A 21,498-nucleotide genomic window follows, 5' to 3' on the forward strand; every position below is an offset into this window, starting at 1 on the left:
AAGTTAGCTTGTACAGATCTTAGTTATACTGCAGTCTGCCCTGCTCAAACCTTGATTTAACCCCAATGATGAGGGTTTCTCACAGGCCTGATGTCACCTGCAGTGATGTTATTTTCATGACTTGTGTATTTATCAACACTTGTGCCTTACAGCAAACTGAGGGGGTGGGGAGTGCAAGGGGCCAGATGAGAAGCAGGGAGATTGAGAGAGCAGGTTATATTTCAAGATAGGGAGGGATGAAACTATGGAACTGAATTTTTATGTGTAGGACCTGATCCCACCATCAGGAGGAAATCCATGTATGGAAACGACACACGCTGGTACGGGGATCCAGATGGATTTTTGAGGAGATGGCCAATTATGTGGCTGCCTCTGGGAGCCCCATCCAATTAAGGATGTACTGACACATCGCCAGCCCCACCATCAGGGAGCAAGCCCTCCTTTGGACAACAAGAGGCTGCAACTGTGGCCATTGGTGAGTGGGGTTTCTTGGGGGATGGGGTTTCTGGGGTGGATGGAGAACTGGCCCCCAGCAACCATCTCCCCTCCCAGGACCTGGCAAGCACCTCTCCCCATATGCCAGTCCCTCCACCCCATTCCCGCAACCATCCCGCCAGGGTCTGCCACCGGGGGCCGCTTCCATCCCTTGGTCATGTTTCAAACTCAGTGGGTGGGAGCACATGCTGACTTTCAAATTCCTCTCAGATTAGCCTTGATCCAAATCTTTAATTGGCTTAATAGGCTAGTCAGAGGTGGGAACATGGCGGGAGACTGGCACGCCAGCTGGTGGCAGGAAATTGCAGGCACATCTGCCTCTGGTCCTGCCTCTGCAGCTATTTAAAAATTTGGCCCGTGGAGTTTTTAACACAAAGAAATGACTTGTAGTTTGAGACATTGACTACTATAGGTCAGTAATTATGGGAATGATAGGTAAATAAAAGTTTAATTGTGCAGGATACGATTTGGAGAGCAGAGATTTGAATGAGTTTAAGTTTACAGAGAGTTGAGCATGAGAGGCTGGCCAGAAGAGCACTGGAGTAATTAAGTCTGGAGCTTACAAAGGCACTTAGAAATCTCTCAACAGTGGATGGGCTGAAGTTGGGTGGAAGGCAAGCATCGTTACAGACTTGGTAGTAAGTGGCCTTTGTGATGGACATGGGGGTTGGAAGCTTAGCTTGGAGTTGAACAGGTTGCAAACAGTCTGGCTCATCTCAAACAGTAGTTGAGGGCAGGGGATGAAGTTCATAGAGGTGATATTGAGCTTGTGGTGGGGATGAAAATATTAGCTTTGGTTGTCCCAGGGTTTAACTGGAAGAAGTTAGGGTTCATCCAAGACTGGATGTCAGACAAGAAGTCTGAGGGAAAAGAGTAAGTGGAGGAGTAAAGAGAGGTGCTGGAGAGGTAGGTACTGGTGTCATCAGCTTGCATGTAGAAGATTGCAATGACCTTGAGAGGAATGAATAAGGTAACTTCTTTTTGTTCATTCATGGGATATGTGCGTTACTGGCTAGGCCAGCATTTATTGTCCATCCCTAATTGCCCTTGAGAAGATGGCGGTGAGCTGCCTTCTTGAACTGTTGCAGTCCAAGTAGTGTAAGTACACCCACAGTGCTGTTAGGGAGAGGCTTCCAGGATTTTGACCCAATGGTGATATAGTTCCAGGTCAGGACGGTGTGTGGCTTGGAGGGGAACTTGCAAGTGTTGGTGTTCTCATCTGTCTTCTGCCCTTGTCATTCCAGATGGTAGTGGTCATGGGTTTAGAAGGTGCTGCCTAAGGAGCCTTGGTGAGTTCCTGCAGTGCATCTTGTAGATGGTACACACTGCTGCCACTGTGCGTTGGTGGTGGAAGGATTGAATGTTTATGGATGGGGTGTAAATCAAGCAGGCTGCTTTGTCCTGGGTGCTGTCGAGCTTCTTGAGTGTTGTGAGACAAGTACTCATCCAGGCAAGTGGAGAGTATTCCATCACACTCCTGACTTGTAGATGGTGGACAGCCTTTTGGGAGTCAGGAGGTGAGTTACTCGCCGCAGGATTCCCAGCCTCTAACCTGCTCTTGTCATCAGCCCCAACCCACCCAATGCTGATAATTCTTCTGTTGTGGATTTCCCTCCCATACTGCCTGTTGAGTTCTTATTTTCATGGAACTGAGTCTCTTCCCCTAATCCCCCGGAAAGAAAATCAAACAGAGCTGTCAATACCATTCTGATCCTCAATCACTTCTCAACAGGTATCAATCCAGCTCCTCAAGGTATCAACTGATCCTGAATCACTTTCCTTCTGTGGAATATGTTCACCATTGATGGGGATTTTTTTTCACTAATATCGAATCTTGCCTAAGGCTTGTGATTATTTTTTACTTGTGTCCCTGTTAAGTTGACTGCAAGACCTCCCTTCATTCATTTGCCCTTTAGCAATATTAGCCACCCAGTATTCGGTCGACTATTTCCTACTTGAACAAGCAGGAAGTGGACTAGCCTGGGCTTATTTTCTGCTGCAGTGCCTTTTGTTGAATTACCTGGTAGCATGGCGAGCCTATAGTTCCTCGAGTGAGTTTCCAATGTGACCAACTGTCCAAAGTCAGGGCCTCTGTCCCTGTCTAGTTTCTTCCCTTATCTCCCCATGCCTTCTCTAAGATAATTTTGTCCATGAGACAGACATACACTTGCTCCCTTCATCCCATTCCTACCAAAGCCCCTTCTTTGTTCACATGCTAATTGACATTGTAAATTATTCCTTCTCAACAGGTACTGACCGTCTGCCTTCAAATTTGCAATCATTATCAGAAAATCCACCAGTTCTTGACAATTATCAACTCATCTCCAACCTTCCTTTCCTCTCAAAGATTTTTGGCCATACCATTGCTTCCTATCTCCACAGCCAACCCTGTTAGAGAAACTCCCAAGCCTGATTCTACGAGTCATACAGACTCAAAACGTTAACTCTGTTTCTCTCTCCACAGATGGTGCCACACCTGCTGAGTTTTTCCAGCATTTTCTGTTTTTATTTCACAATCCCATCAGAGCTGGCTGACTCTTCATATACATATCTGAGTACAATTAACTAAATAGGACCCAATACATGTTTACCTTATTACCTTAAACTACGAGGCATTTAACATCCATCAACAGAACCTATTAGAACTAACACCCTCCATAACTCTATTTGAATTGCTTGGTAGTACAGACCTTGAATCTTGCTGAAAAGAGAGACATGTTGCCGAAGCTTTTCATCTTGCACTCATCAGGACAAACAGAAGAATGCCAAATTTTGAACAATCACTACAGTTTATACTACAGGAGAGAAGGGGGTGCTGATTAGTTGGAAAGTCAATTCTGATTGGCTGAGTCATTACCATAGAGAAAGCAACAGGGACCTATAGGCTCACGGGTAATTCAAACAAAAAACTGAAGGAACCTGCTGCTTGCTTAACTTGTTGTTCAAACTTTTGACATAATTTGCCTTTCCAGGGTAATTTGAGGTAGACCATTAACAGGCCGCTACCATCAGTTTAAAAAGACATTCTGCCTACCACACAAAGCAACGTTGTGTATGGACTTCAGTGCTAGTGCAATGCCAGGTACGTAGGCCGTACATTACAATGATTGGCTGATCGAATTAAACAGCATGTTCCTTCAGTTGTTCACAACAGGCAGAGTACAGGCCACATTCAACCTTACACTTGCAAAACTCCCTAAAAAAATCGACTATTAGATGTTATTCTGCATTTGGGCAGCACTTGCTGAACAATCCTGAGTGCACTAACAGGTATACTACAGCCATTTAAGATAATCAGTTGAGCTCTTAATCTGGCTTATTTACATTTGCTAGAAGCGACGTACATTCATTGCAGGGACCCGTTCTCTGCAAACAAAAGGAATACGTTCAAGCTTTGTGCCTTTGTTGAATTACTCGGTAGCATGGCGAGCCTATAGTTCCTTGATGCTTTCTCCATGGCAATGCTTCAGCCAATCAGAGGCAACTTTCCAACCAATCAGCACCCCTTTTGTCTGGTTGCATAAATGTGGTAGTCATTTGAAATTTGTAATTCTTGTGTTTGTCCAGATGAGTACAAAATGAAAAGCTTCCGCAATATGCCTATTTGAATTCTTCAAATCTGCTTTCTGCCCATCTCACAGTGCCAAAATGGTCATTGACAAAGTCATGAATGTGGCTGTGTTCTTATTCCTCTTTCTTGATCTCTCTGCAGCCTTTGACATAATTGACCACACCATCCTCATCCAATACCTTTCCTCCATTGTCCAGAAGTGAGTTTGACACTTGCATGGTTCAATTCTTACCTATTTGATAATAGACTGCATTTCTAGCAATGGCTTTTGTTTCCACCTCCATGACATCAGTTCTCGAGTTGCCCGAGGTTCCTTCCTTGGCTACCTCCTCTCCCTTGACAGTGCACTGCCCCTTGGCGACATCATCCGCAGTCATGGAGTCAGCTTCCACTTGCACTTTAATGGGACATTCAGTAGTGGGCTACACCACTACAAATTCCTCATAACAATGCACTGGAATCACTTCAGTACTTGCAGGTTCCTAGAGAAAAATCCAACTTCAATCTGTGCTGAATGAAGCTCAGTTTTGTGCTGTTGATTTAAGATTTTGCCAGCTTGCATAGAGGCTTATCTGGATTTGACCTTAGCCCCCATTGGGGAAAAGCAGATGTTCTATCCAAAAATGTAAACTCCTCCAACGGTTTCTCAAGTTTCATGTTAAGTCCCATCATTGAACAAGGATTAAGAACTTGGGAGTGAAAGGCTGAACCAATTTTAGACATCGTCCCTGCAGCAACTTGATCAATTTTTTGTAGCCCAAATTAGGAATAGTTGATAAGTCATTAACACTGTCTCATGATTAGAAAAGGTCAGCTAATTTATTTATTGTATTGTAGAAAGCGATTAGTCAGGTTAGCTGCAGTAAAGGAACTCATAACTCATGATCTGCATGTATCACAGCTGTTATCACTTCCTCTACAATTAAGATTGAATTGAAATCATGAAAGGAAGGCTTGCATTTGTTTGGCATCTTTCACAGCCTCAGGACATCCTAAAATACCTGACTACTATTGAAGCGTAATCACTGTTGAGTCTGGGAAACCAATTTGCACACAGCTTCCACAGAAATAACAAAATAAATTAGCAGATCATCTGTTCTAAAAGTTGGTTCAGGAATAAATGTTGGCAAGGACGCTGGGAGAACTCCTTCTTCAAATAGTGCCGAGATCTTTTGCATCCATTTAAGGGTGCAGGATGATCCTTGTTTTAATGTCTCAGCTGAGAGATTGCACCTCCAACAGTGCAGCAATTTCTTAGCACTTCTGCTAGTGTCAACTGAGATTATGTGCTCAAGAATGTGGAGTGGGACTTCAAACCATTACCTTCTGATTCAGAGGTGAGAGGGTTAGTGCTGTGCCAAAACTAAGCCCTAAATATATAGTAACTTATATATTATATTATAGCTAGTGCAGTGACAATACATAAATAGTGACACATCATAATATAAAGATATAAACTCATAGTAACCAAATAGAAATTGTGACATAAATAGTATTCCAAAATCAGCTCTTTGGGAACAGGTGAGATTATTTCATAAACTATGTGGCAGGTTTAATTTAATTTATGAGATTCTAATCTATCTATCCATTACAAGTGTGAGTCAGGAAATGTGTTGGCTGTGGCTCAGTTGGTAACACTCTTGAAACTAAGTCAGAAGTGGATTCAAAATCAAGTCCCACTCAAGACTTGAGCACAAAAGTCTAGGTTGATACTCTGGCGCAGTACTGAGGGACTGTTGCATTGCTGGTGGTGTCCTCTTTTAGATGAGACATTAAACACAGGCCCTATCAGATCTCCCTAAAAGATCCCATGGTGCCATTTTGAAGCAGAGCAAGGGAGCTCTCCCAGTTGCCTGGCCAATACTCATCCATCAATCAACATTATCTGATCATTATCACACTACTGCTTGTGGGAGCTTGCATGTGCACACATTGGTAGCCACACCTCCTACTTTACAACAGTGACCAGACTTCAAAAGTGCTCTGAAGCAGTCATGCAGTGTCGAAACATCAACTGTTTTGATCTCCACAGATGCTATCAGACCTGCAGAGTTTTTCCAACATTTTCTGGTTTTAATTTCATGTTTCCAGCATCCGCAGTATTTTGCTTTTATCTTCAAAAGTGCTCAATTGGTTGCAAAGCGCTTTGCGAAATCCTTTGGCTGTGAAAGGCGCGATAAAAAAGCGAACCTTTGATTGGTGCCCTAACCAGACGCCTAACTCGAAATGGAGAGCAAAGCGAGTCCCGCGTGAGGTCATTTCCGTCGACGGAAGTGCGCACTTGGATTATTCCCGCCGGAAGTGGGTGGTCGTGCGCAGCCATTTTGTGTCTGACCGGGCTCCGGTCGCGCGGTCGCCGCTTCCGGTCGTTATATTTTCGTTTTTTTTTTGGCGGCGGCGCGAGGAGGAGATGCCCCAGAATCCGCTGCGAGTGGCGGTGGTGTGTTCGAGTAACCAGAACCGGAGCATGGAAGCGCACAGCATCCTCAGGTAACCAGTCTCGCCGCTCCCTGGGCCTACCGGGCAGGAGCGAACAAACCGAGCCCCGCCGCCTCCCTGGCTCCGGGCCTACCTCCGGGACTTAATCTCAACCCCATCCCGGTCGTGCACCTTCCAGAAGCCGTTCCATCCTCCCGGGGCCAACGCGCGCCTTCGACAGATTAAATCCACTGCTTCGGGCCAATATGGCCCACTTGGCCGCACCCCGTAGATGAATTTGTTGCTGGGCTGGGATTGTGTTTTATTTCCCACTGTGTGTGCTGGCTGCCTGCCTGCCTGCCGTCCTCTCACCACCCCCTCCAAACAAATCTTTCTGCAGTTCTGTGCCATCTCTTCCCCAGCCCTCTCCAAAAACACACATACACTGTCTGCTGGTGTGCCTCGTCTTTTCTTCCCTAAATTTCTTCCCTAAATCTCAGCACGTGAGCGTATCTAATCCTTTTCTCTTCAGCCCCCTGTCTCTTCACTCCTGTCTGGTATCATCCTGGAATACAGAGTTAATCCCTGGCTTTTTTCCACTATTCATTGTTTCCTTAACTCGTGGATTTTGTCACTAAGATCACCATCTGTCCAGTTGCCCCTGTGCCCTTTCTGTTTGATCACCTATCCAGATTTATGTGCCTGACCCTGTACTTGAATCTAAGACCCACCTCTTATTTTTGACCATATTACTAAAATGACGACTATGTAATTTCCCTTTCTGGCCTCTTTGCTAGCTTTCGTTGTGAATTGTTCCTTTTACTTCTTTCCTCCCTTTCAAATTTACCATTGTCACTCTCCACAAAAAGACCTTTTGTGCCTTATTCCCCACTGTGTGCTGGCTGCATGTTGCCACTCTTTTCCCCTCCCTATCCCCAAACAAATATTTCTGCATGTGACTGCCATCCTTTTCCTGGTAAACAATTACTCCAACTTCAGCCTACCTTTCCTCTCAAGGTCTTGAATGTATTACTACGTGAAATCAATGTCTGTCTTAGCTACAACTCAATATGTCTGACCATACTACTAATCCCCCTCAACCTATCTACAGTCATTGACATGGTTGACTGTACCATCGTCCTTCAGTGTGTCCCCCATTGATCAGGTGAGTATTGCTCCTCCAGTCATAGTTAAAGAATCTGCTGTCTCTCTTTCCATCTCCACAACATTACTTCTGCAGTGGCGCAAGGATCAGTCCTTCGTGACATCAATCAAAAATATGTCTAGTTCCAAGTGTGCACTGATGATGCACAACTTTACCTCACTGCTCCCCCTCCCTCTTGCATTGTCCCTTGTAAGACTGCTTGTTCAACATCCTGTTCTAGATAAACTGTAATCTACAGTAGAATTTTGGGAAGACCAAAATTAATGTCTTTGGCTCCCGCCACAAACTCTGTCCCCTTGCCCTCTCCCTGATCTCTGTTTCAGATTGTTTGTGATTTTGGAGTGCTTTTTGACCCTGAACTGAACTTCCCACACCATATTTACTGTTTTCAACTTTCACCTCTACCTTGACCCGTTTGCTGCTGTAACCCTCATCGATTCTTTTCTTAACTCCAGATTAGATTAATCCAATGCCCTTCTGGCTGCCTTTCTCATCTTTTGTTCTCCATAAACTTAATCTCATTGAAAGTTCTGCCCATAACTTAATTTGCACAAAGTCCCATTCACACAAGTTCTTGTGCTTGCTGGCTGACGATTGGCAATATTATTTTAAAATTTTAAATCCTTCCATGACTTTGCCCTCCCTTTGTCTGTAATCGCCAAGAATTCTGCATTCTTCCACCTTGTGCCTCTTGTGCAGAGCTCACTTCTTTCATCCCACCATTGGTGGCTGTACCTTCAGCTATCTTAGACTTAAGCTTTGGAATTTCCTCCCTAAAACCCTTCAACTCTCTTCATTTAAGATATTCCTCCTCCTTTGACCAAACTCTCCTTCACCTGACATACTGTTTCCTTCCTTCCTTCCTTTGGCTTAACATCAACTTTTGTCTGATTATGTTCCTGTGAAGTGCCTTGGGAAGTTTTACACCCTAAAGGTGCAGTAGGAAGCGTTTTTGTGTTGTCTCTCTGTCCACCCCCGCTGTGTGCAGATGTTTCTCCTCCCCACCATATCCTCTGTGCACTTGTGTGATCGGGGGTTGATTTTTCCTCTAGTACACATTGCGCCGGTCCCTATGGGGTGTGGGCCACTGAACTCTGCTGACTCTGCTTGACAATATCCTTGTTTATTTAGGTCCGTTCACCAAAGATTTACCAAATAAAACATTTTTGGACTTAGTCCTGGACAGTGGCCTTGGCAAGTTACTTGAGACTGGGATAATTGGCAAGCTTTGAATCTGAGGATCAAATGATTCAAAATTTTAAATCATTTGGATGTGATAAGTTCTGCGCCAGAAGTAAAGCTTTCTTTAAAAAAAAACTTCAGATTTCTTTTTGTTAATTGCTTTTCTTTTGATTCAATTTCTTGAAGCATTTCTGGGTTTTAAAGTACATAATAGCATGCCCAAACCTGAGCATGCATGTGGCTTTGGAGTCAGTTTTCCAGAAAATTGAATGTAGCTCTAAAAATTTTGATTCTTATCTCTGTTGCTCTTCATTAGCCTGTGCTGTGGGGCTGCCTCGCACCTGTTAGCTGCTTGGAATTTCACGGGAGCCCTTTTTTATTCTACTTCACTTGAGAATACGTGGCCTCTGAGCAGGAGAAAACTCAGCAAAATGAGGGGATTACTCAACTCATTTGAAATTAGAAAGGCGTTAAGTTTACCCATCCCAATAGATTTTGTTGAATTTGAATTATTTGGGTGGCTGTCACTTTTTAAACATCTGATTCCATAAATGGCTTCACTTTGTGATTACTGGATAGTAATTACATGTTGAAGTTAAGGTGACTTGGATTGTTGAAGCTTTGCTAGTTGGTCACCAGAGGCTGCAGGGATTTGTTGCTTGTTAGTTTTGCTTCTGGCTATATATTATCCTCGGTTAATTACAGAACTGAAAGTAAACCTTTCAGTATACTTTGACTTGCGAAAGTAAATGAGTAATAATTTGATGCAGGATAAGGGTCTTCATTAACAGTGATTATCCTTTGGAGAAAGTGTATTTTTTTAGCATTTCCCCACTGACTGATAGCTTAGGTTTTGAACGCTTCCTATTAGTGTATCCCACAACCCTAGAGAGTCCTTTTGTAAATGATTTCACCTCAGCTCACCACGCTTTGCAGGAGTGATGCATGCACACTTCCAGATGGCACTATTTCAACACTGATTCCATTAAGTGTGCCTTTTAAGACATGCAAGACTGAGCAAACACTTAACATAATGGAATTTTCTCCTGATGGATAAGACTTTTTTTTTTTGTTTGCTACTGGTTTTCATGGGGATTTGGTAAGATGCTATTTGAAGGTGGGAATGTCCATGACTTGGGCTGGTGGTTGCTAGTGATTTCCATGACTTTAGATTTTGATTGGGCTTTGCCCACATATGGCAGTGTTAATTCAGACTGCTCATTTTTCGGGGAAGGAATGCTTTACTCACTCATTAATTCATAACTTATGTTTGCAACTAACTTCAGCCCCACTTCCACCTCTTTGTTCTGACCCAGTTGCATTGATTACCATACTTGCCAGATTATGACTTGGGTAGCTGGTTTGTTGGTGCAGAGCGCTGCAGGAAAATTAGTGACTTTGTAATCCCCAGAGGGCATGGTGAGTGTGCATACTTGACTTGTAAAATTTGCCGAGGGACTTTTGATGCATTTGGCTACGTCCACAGATTGTCTAATGCCACATCAGAGTCTGGGCTTTGTGTCTCTAGCTGAAAATACAAAAGAAAACAAGCCTTCGTATTTCACAACAGTTTCTGTTGCATTGTAATACTGAGTCAAATGTCATTGTGATGGATAGGGGTAAATACCATTCAATAATGTCTTGGCTGCCGTATTGGAGTAAGAATTGCCTGCTTCTGTAGAAGAATGGGGGCTGATTAGTTTCCCTCAGTTGTGGTTATCTTTGTATGTTGTAAGCTGTTGCTACAATTCTTCTCAACCATTGAATAGTTTTTTTCAGAAAGGAGACTTAGTGACCTGATAGAGGTCTTTAAAATTATGAAAGGGTAGACCAGGGTAGATGTGGAGAAAATGTTTCCCTTGTGGCAGAGTCCAAACTAGGGGCCCATAAGTACAACACAGTTAATAATTCGGTGTGGAAACTTTGAGAAACTCCATGAATTCTCATGGATTGGAATGTGGAACTCGCCATCACAGGGAGCAATTGAGGTAAATAGCTTTCAAAAGAACTTAGATGAGCACATGAGAGAATTATGAACAGAATGGCTGAGATGAGGTAGATGGAATGGGGGGGGGGTGGTTGGGGAGGTGCAGACTCAGATTGTCAGTATCGGTACAGACAGTTTGGGTGAAAGGCCTGATTCTGTGCAGTATGTTCTAAATAACAAATAATTCCAAACATCATACCTGCAGAATTTGGAACATGCTTTTGATTTTTCATGTACTAATGTTGCTTTCAAGCTCCTTTTGCTGCTTGGTGTAATCCATTTGTAACCTTATCCTGGTGGATGGTTAACTTTCTAGAAATTCTTAGCACTTTATCATAAGCCCCGTGAAATTTGCATGGGGTGGCCACATATTGAGTTTGAGGCAATCATAATGTGCTGATATTTATTAAGTATTGAAGATTGGTAGTGTGCTAAAGGAGAGGCCACCATGTTCCCCTGGAATGCTTGGGCTCTGATCATGGGTTGTATTCTTACAAATTCTGGTCTTTGGCTGAATATTGCAGAAACATTTCTTGTGAAAGTAAGGGCAAATATTTTCTATCCTAATGTATATCTCATAGTACAAGCTTCAGTAAACCAACTTTTGCACCAACTTCCATTTCAGGCCTTGGAGATTTAGCATGAGTGAAATTTTTCTTATGAGCTATTTTCCATTTGCCATCCCCTTGCTGCTGTATGGCTTCCGTGGTTGCTGGCTGCCTCTATACTTCACAGGTTGCCATTATTCATGCATAAACATGGACACTGATTATCAGCAGGATATTTGACTATGGAGACCATCTCTGATTTGATTCCAGTGTCCCCAAAGCAGCCCTTTCTAGTTGGGTGATTGCTGGATTGTAATCAGCATGAGTCCTTGCCAGTTTTTAATGTACTTAGGTTTTGCCATATCACATCAAATTTTCACTGTTCTCAAATGCTGTGAATGTTCTCTGGGTCAACAGGGCAGCCCTTCTACACCAACATCCCAAAAACAGCTGAGAGAAAATGACCTCAATTAATCAGAACAGACAGATGTTTAATGTCTCAACAGCAACTTGCATTTGTATTGACCCTTTAATAAAGTGAAACATTCCAAGGTGCTTCAAAGAAGTGTTAAACTAAATTTAACACTATACCACATAGCGATATGACAGGTGACCAAAGCTTGGTTATGGAGTAAAGTTTTAAGGAATGTCTTTAAAGGAGGAGTGTGGAGTGTGTGTTGGAGAGGTTTAGGGAGAGAATTCCAAAGCTTGGGGCCTAGGCTGCTGAAATTATAGTTGTCAATAGTGCAGCAATTTTAAGAATTGGAAATGCACAAGGGACCAGGAATGGAGCAATGCAGAGATCTGACAGTTGTAAGAAGTTACGGTGGGACAAGGCCGTGATTTGGAAACAAAGATGAAAATTTTAAAATGGAGACATTGCTGGACCAAGTAGCAATGTAGACCAGCGAACAAATGGGTGAACAGTTCTTGTCTATCTGATAGTACCGCAGATACTCCCTCAGTACTGGACTGGTATGAACTTGATGTGCAATTTCTGACTGAGATGGGGGTACCACCGACTAAACTGTCTGATTCTCTCCCACAGAGTCAATTAGCTATGTTAATTGCTTTCCAACAGAAATTTGCAAACTCAGCATAGTTCAAGAATCACTTCTGGAGCACACTGGCTTGCCTGGGTGTTCTACCTGGGTGGTACTTCTATTTGCTCACATTTCGAGGAACTGAGAATTATTCCAATTGAATAATTAAAAATTTTTGTAATTCTTCTTGCAGTATTTCAAAATTTCTGTGCAGAATAGTTTTGCGAATTGATGTCAGGTACACATTGCTTAATTACTTAGTCCAATATTGTGCTGGAATGTGGGTCTAAAAGTTTTCATGGTGACTTGTTTAGAATATAATCAAGGGATTGTTCTCTGTCTAAGCCAAATGTGGAAAAATATTCATTATTTGGGTTTGATGCAAAACTCATTAAAGATTGTGGCAGAAATTATTAAACCATTAATTCATTCTGCTTTTTGAACAGAGCCATCTGGAATTTGTTCAGATCCCTGTTTGAACAAAGTTGATGCTGGTGATCAGACATGTGATGTTGTCTCTTCCTGTTTTATTCCAACAGTTGGCAGCAGTATACTCTGCACAGTCAGTGCTTCAAGCTCCTCTGACACTGAAATGTTCCTTGCTCTGCAGGCCATGGCCATTTCCACCATTACACCCTTTTCTTTTGGAACTCTCTCAAACTGTGCCTCTTTACTTTTATCCCTGCTGTTAAACCCGAATGCTCATTTGGTTGACTGTTTTCATCCTTTCTGCCCCTCTGTTAGCCTTTTCCTCTCACTTGTTAACCCTTTTCTCAACTTTATCAAACAGATTTTCTTTACTTGAGCCTATACTCGGGCCTGTACTCATTGAAGTTTAGAAGAATGAGAGGTGACCATATTGAAATAAGATTCTTAGGGAGCTTGACAGGGTGGATACTGAGAGGCTGTTTCCCCTTGTAGGAGAGTCTAGGACCAGAGGCCATAATCTGAGTAAGGGATCACCTATTTAAGACAGAGATGAGGAATTTCTTCTGAGGGTGGTGAATCTGGAATTCTTTACCGCAGAGGACTGTAGAGGCTGGGTCGTTAAATATATTCAAGGTTGAGACAGACTGATTTTTAATCAGTAAGGGAATCAAGTGCTATGGGGAGAAGGTAGGAAAGTGGAGTTGAGGATTATCAGATCAGCCATAATCTAATTGAATGGCGGAGCAGACTTGACGGGCTGAATGGCCTACTTCTGCTCCTATGTCTTATGGTCTATAAAGTTGCATGAAAACAGGAAATCTGGATTAATGCGCAATCATAAAGCACAAAAAGCAGATCATTCAGCCAATCATATCCTTTATACAGCAATCCAAGGCCCCTGAAATTTTGAAATGTTGTTGCCAACAGAATGTTAAGAGGGTGTTGAGTTTAAGTAAAGGCACATAGCTCGCAGTTTCAAACTTGGCAAGTTCTGTCATGTCTATAAAAGGAATTATTGTTGCATAAAAACTAAGCTACTTTATTTCATGGGCTGACTCAGCAGTTGGTTTTGATCAGAGAGCCGCAAGTTCCTGACGTGCTACAGATTAAGTTCTTGTGATTACTTTTTCATAAGTGGATGACTCTAAGGGTTTCTAATAGGTACTTTCTGTGATATATCCAAAGTGGGAAGATGGGATCGCTCAGGTGTGTCTGCTCTTTCTGCTAATATTGCTCAATATGATGTGACAGAGCCTTCTCCATTTTGTGAGCAGGGATGCAAAGCAGTGAAGTAATACTAGTTAGAGAGTTGCAAAAGTGTGAGTAAAACTGAAACAAACCATGTAATTTAATTAGAATGATATTGAAAGCAAATGCTGCTGAAGTGTTGCAACTATCAAAGTAGAGGTGCAGAAATAGCCAAAGATCAGTGAATTTGAATCAAAATTAGTGTATTTTTTTGGGAAGTTCAGTGAAATTGCTTGAATGCAGAAGCAAACTGGAAAAAGGTGAGTTTTCAGGATTACCTCTGGCCCTTTCTTATCCTGAGTTTAGGGTAAAAAATGTTCGGGAATATATTATAAAGTGGTAAATACTTCAAATTTGATACTGTACTCTGCTTACTATTAGTCAGCTTTTGTGTCTCACTGCATTTGCACTAAAAATTTAGCATTGGTGTTCGTTAGTTTGACTTTGTGCCAATGTTAAATTTAGTCCTATGGACTGAATTGACTCAAAAGCCCAATGACCCTCCTGCCATGGAGTGTCTCACTCTGTTTCAATGCAGTGTTAGGTTGGGCAGCAGTTCAGGTTGCATTTGTTTCATCTGTTGTTGATATGAAATAAAACCACTGTGCCAATGATAGAATGACATTGTAAATGCAATAGAAAACACCGTTTAACTCATAATAAATACCTAGAAGCAACCATTTGAAGAGAAGCCGAACCACTTTATCTGCTTTAAATGATGCCGCACACTTTCTATTAAGATGCAAGCCATTCACACAAGTTGGTGATTACTGCATTGCAAAGTAACTGCAATGCTGAGCTCAAGGAGCCCAGTCAACTTTAATAGAAAGAATTATCTGTTTAGTCCACGGGTTATTGAACAACCAGCAACTTGGGAGTACAGAACCTTTCACTGATCTACATTGTGGGCATAATCAAAAGTTCCAATGCTTTCTATGTAAATATCACTCTCTTTCCAAGTAACTGCACAACCCTTTCTGCTGGAAGGCTCAGGTGTATTTGGACATTGGGTGGCTGTGGTGGGTTTTTTTTTGGTTCAGCTGGGATTCCCTCTCATCATTGAAAAGTTTATCAATATTAATTGTCTGGAGTTGGGGACGCTGGATGGCATCAGGCTATCTGAGTCTTGACAAGCAAAGTCCAGGCAGTAATCATATTTGTGCTTCTGTTAATCACTAGTTTGAATTTTGTGGCTGTGGAAATTTGGACAGCTGTGGGATCTAGAACAGGAGGAGTGTAGAGGATCAAATGAGAAATTTGGGGTATAGGTTAGGTTAAAAAAAAAATTAAAAAGACAACCTTCAGCTGATGAAATGTGCTACCAAAGTTAATTGAAACTTTTTAAGCATGAGGTTCATTACATGGTTGAAGGAAAAGGGAATATGGGAATAAAGCTGACATGATGGATGAGGGCCATTACTCATTGGAGAATAAAAATTGACTTGGGCTGCATGGCCTGTTTGTTACAACTTCTATGAAAGCGCTGTTGATAAATCCAAAATCAGAATGCCAAGACTTGTTAATATCAGTAACCTGAGATATACGCAGATTAATGGGAGTATAAATTTAAACTGTGTACGCCGTATTGAAGCCCTGTGCTATCCACCGTATGAATGCAGAAAGCTTGGATACTTCTGATGTAGGTTAACTAATAATGCTTGCAAAACTCAACGCAATGTCTGACAGATGTAACTCCTCAATTGGACAGCACTTGCTGAACAATCCCGAGCGTGCTAAGAATTACACTAAGAACCAATTTAAGATCAGTTGGGATCGCAATATGGCTCACTTGCTAGAAGCTACATATATTCACATGCTTAAAGATACCTGGCCTCTGCAAGCAAAAAATAACATGTCCAGGCATTATGCCTTTGAATTAAATAAAAACATGGGGGACAGTAGTTCCCTGGTACATTAATTGAGGCGGTGCCATGAAGAATCAATCAGCAATCTCTTCTCATGCAGTATAAGTTGTTGCTTCCATTGAAATTTGGCATTCTTGTCTGTCCTGATGAGTGCAAGACTAAAAGCTTCGACAACATGTCTCTTAGCAGTATCCAGATGTTTGATTGGGGAAGTACTGGCATTTGGCTAAATGACGTGGAGCTGTATCCAACACGAGCCAGTGTGTTTGGGGTCTTTGAACCCTTCCTTTTGGAAGGGTTCTCAGCTATTCAATCTGGTCAAGATCAATGAATTGTCTGTTGATTTGCCACATGAAATGATTAAAATCCACATCTTCATATGTTCTCGTGTTTTTACCTTTCAGAATATCAAAGACAGAAAATAAATATTCAAAAATTGTTTTGTTGGCATTTTGTTGGATTTTTAATAATTAAAAGATCTTGTGCGTGGACCATAATTCCAATTCTTATTGTCTGACCAACTACTTGAGCCCATTTTCCTCTAAACTAATTGATATTACATCACTTGGATTGTAACTGAGTGCACTAGATTTCAAACAGTGCCACCAAACCTTAACCCTACCGGACTAGTTTGCTGTAAGTGCAGAGCGCTACTTGGACAGAGACATCTTGGACATAGGAAAATTGTCTCGAAGACTGGAAAGAATTCTAGTCTGTCACTATGGAGATGGGCTTGAGTTCCTTGTCATCTTTATTTCAAGAATCACTAGTGCAGATTATGTATCCTTTCTACAATTCATCATTTAACATCACCACCTGCAAGTTTCTCTCCAAGCCCCACACCATCCTGGCTTGGAACTATAGCTCTGTTCCTTCACTGTCACTTTGTCAAAACTCTGGAACTCCATTACTAACAGTGTTCTGGGTGCACCTACACCACATGCACCACACTGCAGTTGTTCAAGAAGTTGTCTCATCACTACCGCCATCACCTTGAACAATCACATGGGCACCAAATGCTGGCCTTGGCAGTAATGCTTACATCCCATGAAAGGACTTCAACTTAGGGGACCATCTGATAACCTCAGATTCATTTTGAAGTAGGTATGCACTGTGAACTTGACATAATTTCTTTTCCTGCATCAACAGAGTTCCACCATATTGTCTGCCTGGGTGGCATTTGCAGCTTTTGCTTATAACTGTATTCAGTGGCTTTATTCCCAGCTGGAATCACTGAATTCAAGAATATCAACATCCAGATCATAAATGGCAGGCTGGATAATCCAAAGGTCTGATAAGGTGACATCAGATTAGTTGATTGGAATGTAGTACCTTTTGGGTGCTGGGTAGTTTTATCTTGCTATCTGGTGTGAAGTCTTCCTGGAGAGAAGTTCTTGTCTTGGAGGTGCTGAACATTCAGTCGTAAAATCATCCAGCACACAACCTGGCCATTCAGCCCATGACCATGGTGGCTCTTTGAAGTTCAAATAGTCTCACTCTTCACCCAAATTTGCATATTTCTCCCTTTCACGCAGATACATTGCTGAGAAAAGAGGCATGTCAAAGCTGTACCGGAAGCTACATACATTAATACACAGGGACCTGTTCTTTGCAGACAGAATGTGTATGCACTGCACCGGTTTCAGCTAAACAAAATAAATGACAGCCATTCGCTGGCTCATTAGTCAAGGCAAAATTCCCTTTTGAAAGTTGCGATTGAATCTGCTTCCACCACCTTTCCTCATCGTTTATTCCAGATCTGAACTTGCTGTGTTTAAATAAAAGAATTCTCTTGGATTATTTTGCCAGTTATTTTCATCTGTATCTCTATGAAAAGCTATTTAGGTAGGATTCAGTAAATTTTACTAGATACAGGGATTATTCTGGTGTCCTACCAATGGGATCCTACCATTTGTATTAATTTTACATTATCCTGCACCTACCCTGATCAATGACTTGACACAGGACATTTCCTTAGCAGAAGAATGAGGTTTTGGGTTCAACAGTCGAGCAGCACTTTAAATAGAGCAGTGAAAATGAATCCTGGGGGAGTTCCTATTACTTTCTACACCCCTGCCTATTCGTAGGTCAAAAGTTACATTTTTAGTATGCGTGTTTTGTTTGGCCAGGCTTGTGTGAAATGCATAATGAGCAGTCGCCAATCGATTGGTATCTACCAATTTTAATGTCTGCACATTAAACTTCTGTTTCAGGCCACAATGTGTTTAATGGGCTGATGCAGTGGAGTTTTCCATGTGGAAAGCAAAGCGATCATGGTTGTAAACTGCTAATCAAGTGAATTCCATTTGCTCTTTGTCACTGAGCATTAAAGTCAATTTTGCATTAAACTAAGTTTTCCCTGTCCTCATTGACTGCTGCTGGGGTGCAGTTCCTTGGAGGCCTTTTGATTCCTTGCCCAAATGACTAGCTTTTGCCCAATATTCTTGTGCGCTTTCCAGGAAGGTGTATTGACAGCCTATTGAGATGTCCTTTTTTTTCCTGCACCCAGAAACTGAGATCAGTTGGCTCTAATGCTACCCTGGCTGAGATCAACTAACTTAGAAAACAAAAATTGAACCTAAAACTTTTCTTATCCTCTGAGTAATACCATCCCAAGCACTGCATTTATTGTCTGCAAGCTTTAATCTTTCAAAATGTAGCATTTTTATGGGGTCATACTGCAGTACAGTAATCAGAAATACTTAACGATTATATGGTGGAGATAATTTTCAAGTGGTGAGTAATAATAATGTGCTCTATTTTTATTATTTGAACTTAGTAACTTTGAATTGCTGAGTTCTGTCATAGATTGCATGATAAGGCAGACCTTCCCCTGGGAAGGTGGCTTCAATTCAAAGTTGGAGCAGCCTGCTTGAGTCTGCAAAGCCAAATCAAATTGGAAGCTGGTTTTGGACCCCAATTGGCATAGTGACCCATATATGTTACACTTGCTTTATCCGCCAGAATTTTTTTCCTGGGATTGTAGAGCTTGAATAGCAATTTGGTTACCCAGCCAATTCCTCTGATTTTCCTCTGATCCTAAAGAATTGAGAAGGTAGTGATGATAGCTAACTCACAAGGTGTGCATAGAAATTGGTACCCTTTTTATATAGCCAAACAACATTTTAAAATCAGTGGTTGATACTCTAGTTTCCTGAGGCTTCTACATAAAATTTTAAAGGAAATAGTTTTCTAGTATTAGAAACGTTAATGTGACAATTCAGAATGTGACTTTGCAACTGCTTGTAGTGGTTATTCTGTTAAAGTTTAACATCCAAATCTTTGAGCAGGTGCAGTGGCCACTTCGTCCATCACTACTTAACTGAATTTAAGTATATTGGTTCATAACATTTTTAGATTACCCATGTTAGTAAGCCTCAGTGTCCAACGGTTGGTGCAACTTGCTTTTGCAAATATTGGTTGTTATTGCATTTGGATTGGTTTTCTTTTGCTGTTTGAAAATGTTTTCTTTGAACTCTTCTTGTGGCAGTTTGATGGCTTTCTGTTCATAGTCTATGCAAGGCAGCGACCTTGAAGTTACCTGCAGAATGAACTGAGCCATTTTGCAGTTGCTGTGCACCACACTTTCCTCCATTTTCTTTTTATGCTATTTGTATAATTTGTGGGTGCATGTTGAATAAACAAAAGGCAAATATGCATTTTGCTACATGCGGGAAATTGCACATCTGTTTGATGCAAAAGCTGTGGCACAAATTCTCATCTGTTGATTGTGATTTTATATTGGAATAGCTAGCCATTAAGCATGTCAATAGGTGTGACTTTTTTGGCACTTGATAAATATTGTGACAAGGCAAAGCATCTGGAGACTGCCTTGTGACACCATTTACTGTGGAGGCATTGGGAAAAACCTGGCCGGAAGTAGATTGCCTTATACTCGTATTTATAAAATGGGGCATTGAAGTAAATGCACTTCTTGTGATGGGATTAAAAAAAACCCTAATACTGTTAAAATCAGACTAGCATTCCAAGATTTCAGTGACTTGGGAGTTAATTGGAACAAATGAACAATAGTGCATGGGCAGGCAGTGATCATATAAATATATACACGCTATTGAAAATAGCTACCCAGTGGAAGTGGGCATCCTTTGAAGTGATGTTTCTGAAATACAAGGTCTTTGTGCATTTGCGCAATTAGTAAGACAGACAATTCGTACAATTTGGAAAGTGGAATCTGAAGGTTCAACATTGAAGTCACAGGCTTCTGATAGTTAGTGAAAGATCATCATATCATTTAGATGACTTGTACCCTGATTGTTTAATTGTGGGAAATGTAACTAAAATCAATTGGCTGGCTAATGACCTTGTGTATATGTTGCAAAGCAAGTCCTGAAAGCATTATTTAGTTAATATTTAAACTTCTGGCTTCTTAGTGACTGTAGTTGAGTACTGTTCAGACCACCTTAAACCTTCTGTCCAGCATCGCACCCATCTTATCTCTCCCCCTCCATCCAACATCACGATCTAGCTGATTCTGGCACTCAAGATTTTGCCACCAATACCTTGTCACCTTTCTTTCTGAGCAGTTTGGAATTTGCCTCCCTATCTTGCCATCTGTGCCATTTGTGTTTCAAATGAACCCTTTTGAGATGTTTATCTTGTGTATTTCTGCTAATGGGATACATATTGACCTGTTTAAAAATCAAGCTGCATTGTATCTTCTAGATTCCAAAAATATTTATACAATTCTGGCTTGTTTAGAGATTTCTTAAGATAGATTTAAGTTGGAATTATTCATGAAATTTTCTGAATTCTAAGTTGGTTTGTTTTCTCCCCTCTTTTACAGTAAAAAAGGCTTCAATGTCCGATCGTTTGGAACAGGGACACACGTGAAGCTACCGGGACCGGCTCCGGACAAGCCAAATATATACGATTTCAAAACTACATATGATCAGATGTACAGTGATCTCATTAGGAAAGACAAAGAACTGTATCCATGAGGCACACTTTGTTTTTAGGTCACTGGTTCCAAGGTGTCTGTGTTTGTATTTTTATTGTAGTGGCGCACCTATGCTGCAGTTTTGTAATTTCAAAGGGTAAGAAAATACAATGCCAAGGATGAGTCAGGTCTCCTGCGCCTTCTGGTGTTTTGTCAGTCTGCTTTAGTGGAGTAATACAATTAATCCAAGTGTTACACTAAGCACAGCTGTGCGCAGGTAGAATGACTCCTGTTCTACAGGTTGCACGATAATGTGTAGTTAATGCAGGGGCAGATTGGTTCAGTCACTGCATATCCAGCAAATTTCCCCCTTTCAGCTTTAAGTTCTCCCTTTTAGGGTACACCAGATTGTATAAGGTACATCATTTCTAAGTTGAAGGGATAAGATCTTTCGTACAGGGCATCCCTTTTCTGCACTGAGGTTTAGCAGAATCATAATGGCCAATTTAGAGCTGAATGATATACTTGGGACTTTTTTCTAGTGGGGAGCAGACAATTGTAGTTCTAACTGTTGCCTAGAACAGTCTTAGGAAAGGAGTGTAAATGACAAAGATATTGTTATTGCACTGAATTACGAGGGTGCGGTGATG

General features: G+C 41.5%; 1 protein-coding gene across 1 annotated transcript in view; it reads left to right on the top strand.

Annotated features, from left to right (window-relative positions):
* Positions 1-6,383: 6,383 nt before the first annotated feature.
* ssu72 (SSU72 homolog, RNA polymerase II CTD phosphatase) overlaps positions 6,384-21,498 on the top strand; it is a 103,557-nt gene continuing 88,442 nt past the window's right edge. The window contains exons 1-2 of the mRNA XM_041205777.1: positions 6,384-6,556; positions 20,756-20,899. Of these exons, the coding sequence (XP_041061711.1) occupies positions 6,477-6,556; positions 20,756-20,899 (224 nt within the window). The 5' untranslated portion in view covers positions 6,384-6,476. The remainder of the gene's footprint in view (positions 6,557-20,755; positions 20,900-21,498) is intronic.

The sequence above is a fragment of the Carcharodon carcharias genome, chromosome 15 (assembly GCF_017639515.1).
Source record: "Carcharodon carcharias isolate sCarCar2 chromosome 15, sCarCar2.pri, whole genome shotgun sequence".
NCBI classification, from domain to species: Eukaryota; Metazoa; Chordata; class Chondrichthyes; order Lamniformes; family Lamnidae; genus Carcharodon; species Carcharodon carcharias.